General features: G+C 37.0%; 1 protein-coding gene across 1 annotated transcript; it reads left to right on the forward strand.

Moving 5' to 3' along the window:
- The first annotated feature begins 6,301 nt into the window (after positions 1–6,301).
- Positions 6,302–7,243, forward strand: LOC122806006 (olfactory receptor class A-like protein 1). The gene has a single exon (XM_044076248.1). It carries the CDS (start codon positions 6,302–6,304, stop codon positions 7,241–7,243), a length of 942 nt encoding a protein of 313 aa, XP_043932183.1.
- The last annotated feature ends 886 nt before the right edge of the window (positions 7,244–8,129 follow it).

Raw genomic sequence — 8,129 nt, forward strand, 5'->3', positions numbered from 1 at the left:
TTTCCCAACATCAAGGTTTCCCCTTTTATAAATATATTTACATTGGGTGCATTTTCCACATTTAGTTGTTGATAAATTTTATGATTGCTGAAACAGATGTCTGTTTAAGGCACATAGCCTTTCAGGCTGCTATATTTTACAGTACTGTACTTTATTAACTTAAGCACAGTTACTAATAAAATATCTTTCCTATATAACAGACAACACATACGGTTACAGCTAACAGCTTTGCTGTACACGGTTTGCTTTTTGATACAGATATAGATGATAATTTTCCAGATTACCTCAGAACTATGTGTTCCTACAAGTACCAGCTCTAACAAGAATTCAGATCCCTTTATACTTTGGTATTTTCTTGATGTAATGCAGTCTGTTGAAACTTTCAAAGTCAGTACTTTGGTATTTGCCTGATGTCACACAGTCTGTTCATAAGCTGCCTTTTGTTCTGTTTCAAGGTACTTTATATGACAGACTTCAAGATTTTAAGGAACCATTTTTATCTCTGGTCATCCTTGCATCCTTGGGTTAAGAGATGGGGAGTCATCCTTATCTGTAGTTCTTCTTGAAGCTGGAACATTCTGTATCATACACAGTAGGATGCCAAAACATGCATAATGACTTGTCTACTGTATTTTTTTATTTTTCTACTTATTTACAGCTATGAAGATGTTAATCCTTTAACATGTATATATACTAACAAACAGAACTGTACATGCACTATTGTAAGTATTTATATTCTAACCAACCGAAGTGTACATGCACTACTGCAAGTGTTCAAATGTATATATTCCAACAGTTGTGTTTCTCTTTTTTTCAGAACTCAAATTCTACACGGGTTTATGGTTCTCCAAAATATTCTTGAAATTCTGACTTGAACTGAACACAAAGATAGGTTCTACCCTGACTACTGTTGAAATATCAGAGTTAAACTTCAGAATATTCCAGTTTTTATTAATAAGTCCTTTACATGCCATGAAGTATTGTACGCAGCTACTATCGCTCTATCTAGTCTTTTATTCTTAATATTATTGGGATCAACTATATTAGCCCTAGTATCCCCCACCAACCCAGTTCCTAAAAAGGGTTTGTATTTTATACCCCATTCGTTGGCCACCTCAAGGGCAATACTTTTCACAAGTTCAGAGAGGTACCTCCTGTCAATAAACATCTTTTGCAATTTGTATAATTCCTGTCAAACTTCATCTTTCCCAGATATCATCCTTGCATTCCTGATGCATTGACCTTTAATTAAGCTTTTTTTATGCGTAAAAGGATATGTACTAGTGTAGCGGAGGTAGAAGTTACTAAAGGTAGATTTGCCAAAAATTTTAGATATAAAATTCTGGTTTGCAGTTTCAATTGTAGTGTCCAAATAGTCAAGCAACTTTTCATTATAGGCAAAGGTAAATTAAAAAAAATGATATCTTCACAAAGAAATTGAAAACCTGCACTAGTTCATATTGCCTCCTCATCCTCTTCTGTCAACCATCATCGCTACATATTTCCATTTCTAACTTTACCTCAGTTTCACAGATCTGCATTTCCATCAGCTCTACCAGCTTTAGTCTTTCCATGCTACTTTAGTTTCAAAAACCTTTGTCTTTGTTTTTCTTTCCCACTGTCTTGCTCCTTCTCTTAGTTTTTTGACCACTAATTTTTACTTTTTATCCCACTAGAACCAACAACTAATGCACTTCTTTTACCATAACATGCCTTTCGTTTAATTATATTTGAACAAACAGATCCTTAACACAAACGCTATACACTGTATTTAATGTATTTTATACTTATTACTCCAGGCATCTGCTGTCTGTTTAATAATGTAGCTACACTTTTTTTCCATTTAAATCCATGTTCTTTCTATATCTACAAGTTAATAATTAGTCAGTACAAGTTTACATTGCATTACATTTGACTGACAATAGAAGCAGGCAATAAACTTATCCTGTTTGCCTTTTTAAGTATCTCAACCTTCAAATTCCTCAGCTTCCCTCCACCACTACCATCACCCTTTCTCTTTTACCACAAGTTTCAGGCCTTCTTGAATGGCCCTGTAGATTTCCACAACATATTTTACTTAATCTCACGGATTCATTTTCAGTTTGTGAAAGAATATCTCCCAATGTTGCTAATGAATTAATTCCCTTCTCCCAGCTTCTACTGTGGAAACCTAAAGGTAACATGGGAGGAAAGGCTGAAGATTTTTCAAAGTCATACAGTGTCTTTTATATGTAATTTGTCACTTTGTTGTTAATATCTTACTGTAACCAAACAGCACATATTCACACAGTTGCATGTTGTGTATTTATCATGAGGTAAGGATATCTGTCCTACTACTACTAGTTGTCATATTTTTCATTTGAATGCCATACTCTCTTTGTCTGACATAGGTTCATAGGTAGGTACTAGGCTATTGGCCCTAGGGCCTATATAAGCCTAGCCAAATGGTACCCTGGCTTTTGCCACCCAAGAAAATTATTTTCCTGTGCCTCTGTCAAACAGAGCCACAGAAAAGATCCCCGAGGTGAATTTCCTATCTCCCATCCAATCATCAAGATTTTTCTTGAAGAGTGCTAATAAGGAGCTTTGTTTAATATAGACAGGTAGCTTGTTCCAGAGTATGGGAAGTCTCTGGGACAGGAATCTATCCCTCCAGCATGTTCTGTTTATTGTGGTGACAAGGTTTAGGTCCCTAAAGCGTGTAGCTCAGAGGGATTGAGATTTCTTTAAGTGGAGCATGTCCAACAGCTCAGGGTTTGACATAGCTCTGTATGTCAGGCAGAGATTGCCTCTGAGTAGGCGAGATGTGACAGAGTAAAGCTGGAGTTTTTTTGGGACGGTCTGCATAGGGCATCTGTTTGAGGCCAGTAATCCTCTTTATGAGGTATTTCTGTGGCCTTTCCAGTTGTAGATGTCTTGTGAGGTACATACCAAAAGGGATGTTGTACTCTATAATGGGCCTAATGAGTGATGAGTAGAGGGGAACAATGACCTCTTTTTTTCTGGATAAGAAACCTTTTTTGATGGGTTTACCATGTAGAAGGATTTCCTGACTACTGTGGCGATGTGATTATCAAAGGAGAGACTACTGTCCACCTGTGTCCCAAGGTCTCTTATCACACTTTTGGTGTTGAGTAGACTGCTGCCTATGTGGTAGTTCATGGGTACAGAGTTCTGTGTTAGCCTGTACTTCAGAGAAGTAGATACCAAACAGGAGAGGACCTAGGACTGAACCCTGTGGTACTCCACTTGTCAATGGTCTGAAGTTGGATTTAGAGTCTGCTACTTTCACAGTGTGGGTTCTGTCAGTGGCAACCCATCTTGTGACATACAGATTTATACCTAGTTTAGTGAGTTTATTAATAATTCCAGAGTGGGGGATGGTGTCGAAAGCCTTGGCGAGATCTAGATAGGCTGTGTGAACCACCTTACCCTCATCTACGGCTTTGATGATCACTTCAAAGTCTATCAGGTTTAGGAGACATGATCTGCCTTTTACAAACCAGAACTGGGTAGGGTCCAGAGTTTGGAGATTACCAATGTCATTGCTTATAAGTGTCATGATGATACGTTCCATAGCCTTGCAAACCAGGTTTGTCAGGCTAATGGGGTGGTAGTTCCCGGGGTCCGTGGTGGCTCCCCCTTTGTGTAGTGGGATAACCGTTGCTGTGCACCATTCAGTGGGCACAAAGCCTGAGGTGAGGCTATGACTGAACATGCACACAAACCCCCACACACACATACACACAAACACACATGCACACATGCACACACGCACGTATACACACACACACACACACACACACACACACACACACACACACACACACACACACACACACACACACACATACAAACATATTTACGATACATATATGTGCATACAGAAATGTATGCATAAGTATATATTAATAACTAACACCATCTTTTTAAACATTTACTTCTTTATTTTGCATTTTCCTACCATATTTTCTTTCTAAATTTGTTCATATTTTCATAGGTAAGGGCCAGCTGCTTTGTGAGCCATTTTAAGTGTAGTCAATTCCCCTTTTTATGCTCAAAATAACCTATCCCATTTGGTTATATATTTGCCTTATATATCCCATGGTTGATAATTATATATTATTCCTAATGAGAATAACTGGGATCATACCTTCAATAATTTGAGGGGACCTATGCATGCAGTAAAGCATTTTGGAGCTGCCTCTGTCCATTAGCAGTGCATGAGCAACTCCAGGGGTAAATGCTTTGTTTCTCATCCATAGATCTAAGTTGCACTTGAATACGAACATGGATGATCTTTGTTTTCTGGGATGCGGAGTCTCTTCCAGAGCAGCGGTATCCTCTGTTAGATATATCTCGCCTTCCAAACCATTCTGTTGGTGTTGTAGAAGAGGTTTAGATTCCCAGACTGAGTATTTCTGATGCCATTTGACTTGCTTATGTGCAGTAAATCCATCAGCAATAGGTCAGAGGATGCCTTGTATGTTGGACACAGGTCACCTCTTAGCAGAATGTATGATACAGAGTATAGTGACTGGGCCTTGAGTCTGTTCATGTAGGACATTCTGTTAAGGCCTTGTATCCTATTAGAAAGGCATGCCTGCGGGCATTCCAGTTATTGCATGTGTCAGGTCAGATACATGCCAATGGGGGCATTAAATTCTGTTACTGGCATACTGTAGGCTGAGTAAAGGGGGTGATGGCATCCCTAAATCTAAGCACAATCCCATTGTTTGCAAGCTTTGCAATATAGAAGGACTTTATTACAGCACTGAACATATTCTGGTCAAAAGTTAGTTCACTGCCCACATAACTTCCCAAATCCCAAACAACTGGATAATTTCTTAGGGAAGTATTGTCAATGTGGTAGTTTCCTCAAGGTAGACGACTTACCAAAGGACCTCCCCACCTCTTGGCATACTGTCAGAGCCGCATTTCTTAGGTTTGCTGAAATGAAAACAAGAGACAGAAGTTAAGGTTGTTAATGACTAAATATTTACAAAAGATACATGCTTTTTGACACATAATTTGTAGACAGCAGGATTTACTTTTCTGGCCCTAGTAATACACAGATTTTCACTGATTTAGTATTTTATACTTCAGAAGGGATTTTTTTAGACACAGCATAAAGCATTGAGACCAATAAAGTGAAAAAGCTGTTTGACTGACTTACATTTATTTTTTAAATTATACATTGTTTCAGGATATCCATAAAAAATTGTGATTGTGTTTTATATTCACTTTAAGTACATAGCATGAAGCTAATCAAATGGTTTAGAAGAATATCCATTAGAGTTTCTGCAATGATATTTTCTAGACCACTCATTTGTGTATATTTGTTAGAAGGTTTGCTTTCTCACCAGTAACTAATCAAAGTAAAAATTTAGAAACCTGTTTGAAATAATTAGCATTTTTCTGTAGATGAAGCAGAATACATATTGGATGATAGTTAAGATAAGCCTCTGTACATAGTATGGATATGTAAAATAAGCATCTATATCATGTTATTGAAATCTTACTACATCGATCACTAAAGGTCGACCTCTAGTGATCGATGTAGTAAAACATCGAATAACGTTTAAAAAAAAAAGAAACAAAAATAAAAACTGACTAGCGTAGGCAGGGGGGAGGCCCCCCTGCACCTGCACACCCCCCCTACATATTCCAACTCCGAGACTGCAATAAATTGAGGTAAACAGAAATCTCCCCCTACGGAGATTTTCGTTTACCTGCATAATGTTCTGCGCTTTCGATGTTGTGGTGCCGACAATATCAGCTTCGATATTGTCGGTTTTCGACATCGTGAAGTAGACCCTAAAATAATACAGTGACATTCAGAATCCTTGTATACCATAAGGAATACAGTCTGGTTAGTGGTTTAAGATATGTTGTTGTAATGGCTGATGAAGGTGTTTACATTCTTTTTCCTCTGCTGCCATTTTGTGTGCCATTATTTTTGCTGATTTACTTCATATATTGGTATCCTGATATTATTCACATTGTCTGTGGAGAGGCTAGGAAACTGAAGTATGTATCATGACAGCATGTACATCTCATAAATATAGGGGGCCATTTGAACACAGAGTACTATGATATTGTGCAAAACTTTGATCAGAGCTCATATTAGTGAATGCTAAGCTTAAAGCCAATGATAAAAGAAACAATGAGATTTTAAGTAATTTCACGCTTAAAGTTCAATGTGATGTGTATATAATACATTAATGTCAAAACTGTCTAAATGTCTAATAATTTATTTTGATTTTTTTTTTTTTTTTTGTAGACACAGAAATAAAATATAATGGAAACATATGCCATTTTTAAGGGCCTTCTGTTTTTCTTGATAGCTATTTTTGGAATTCCTGCAAACGTGGCCATCGTTGGATCACTTTCTTGGATCGCTTGTTCTGACTTTAAGCTGTTGTCAGTTGAACTAATCATATGGAATTTATCACTAGCAAATGCAATATTGGTTATTACTAGGGGGCTCCCAGCAGCATTGTTTATGTTGTTTGGAACAAAAGTAAATAGTGATGCTGGCTGCAAAATGGTAATTTATCTCTCCAGGATATCAAGAGGCATGGCATTCAGTTTAACTTGTCTTCTCAGTTGTGTTCAGTGTGTAACTCTGATTCCACCATCATCAAAATGGGCTCATATAAAACAAAGTGTGCCAAAGTATACCTTTCTTGTCATCTTTTGTCTGTGGTTGCTGTATATGATGATGGAAATAGCAGGATTTTTCTCTTTAGATCCTCACACAAATTCATCCAATCCAGAACTGACATTTAATTATGGGTATTGTGTTTCCATTGTTCCAAGCCTTACTACATTTTATATTTATGGTTTCCTCCTTTTTGGCCGTGATCTCGTGGTCGTAGGTCTTATGACTCTAGCTAGTACCTACATTTTACTAGTTTTATTTCGACACAGGAAACATGTGAATAACCTGAGGAACCCTAAACAGAACAGTGATGTGGAGATCAGAGCAGCTAAAACCGTATTGTCCTTAGTGATAATGTACATCTTGTTCTTTGGGGTTGAAAACACTATATGGCTTTATCAAGTAGCAGTTTCAAAAATTATCCATCCCATGATTTCTGATGTTCGGCATTTCTTTTCAATTTGCTACACCATTTTCTTTCCCATCTTTATCCTTGTATCAAATAAAAAAATTCAGCATGTTTTCAAATGTTTGTGGAAACAGTCTACTTATAATGACGCTGTTTCCTCTCCTACCTGAATTACATGATATAACCCAACAACAGTGTCATGTGAAATACTGATGCATATTTTTAGTAAAAACATTCACTTAACCAGATATCTGAATCAATTTTGCCCACCAACACTGAAGCTTATGGTTATTTTATTTAGTTACCTGGAATGGAGTCCGTTTGTTGAAGGATGAAGGTTTATATGCAGTACTTCAGCAGACTTGTCTGACATTAGAAGAATGAAAAAAATCTCAAATTTTAAAAAGACAGTCTGAAGACTAGTAATATGTTAAATGTATATAGCAAAAGATAACACAAATACATAAATATCTTGAGGGGTGAGTGAAATGTTATGTTTCTCTGCTTTCTAATTTAAATATTTCTATTCAACTGAATGATAAAAACAGTCTTCAGACCTCTGTGGAGTTCAGGATGTATCCTTGTACAAAGGCCAGCCAGTATTCTTAGGTTTAGGGAGTGTGTATGGGATAATATAGAGTAGTCTTGGGAATGAGGCAGACGGTGTAAAATTGGAAATGCTCCATTTGAATGGAAGGAAGACATATTTTGCTAAAGAAATTTAATTTCTTTAGGCAAACTGGAAATGTTATGATTTCTGCAGCTACATAAAGTCTGACATGCATGCTTTACAAGCTTCATTCGATTAAGTTTAGTAAATCATAACACAGCTCGCTTCATTTTGGACAGTCACAAAGCTATTTTGCTAATAGGCTACATATACTCATTAATATCAACTATGTCAAACTTTGTATTTTGGCTCATTCACTGTACCCCTCAGAATTTACAGCAGTCTGTACCAAGATCTTAGATGAATTACATTACAATAGTTCCCTTCATTGATTACATTACATGGGACTGAGAATGAAATATCCTACCGATGATGTGGCTAACAGA

The sequence above is a fragment of the Protopterus annectens genome, chromosome 7.part0, assembly GCF_019279795.1.
Source record: "Protopterus annectens isolate FY-2018-M chromosome 7.part0, PAN1.0, whole genome shotgun sequence".
In the NCBI taxonomy this organism is placed as follows: Eukaryota; Metazoa; Chordata; order Ceratodontiformes; family Protopteridae; genus Protopterus; species Protopterus annectens.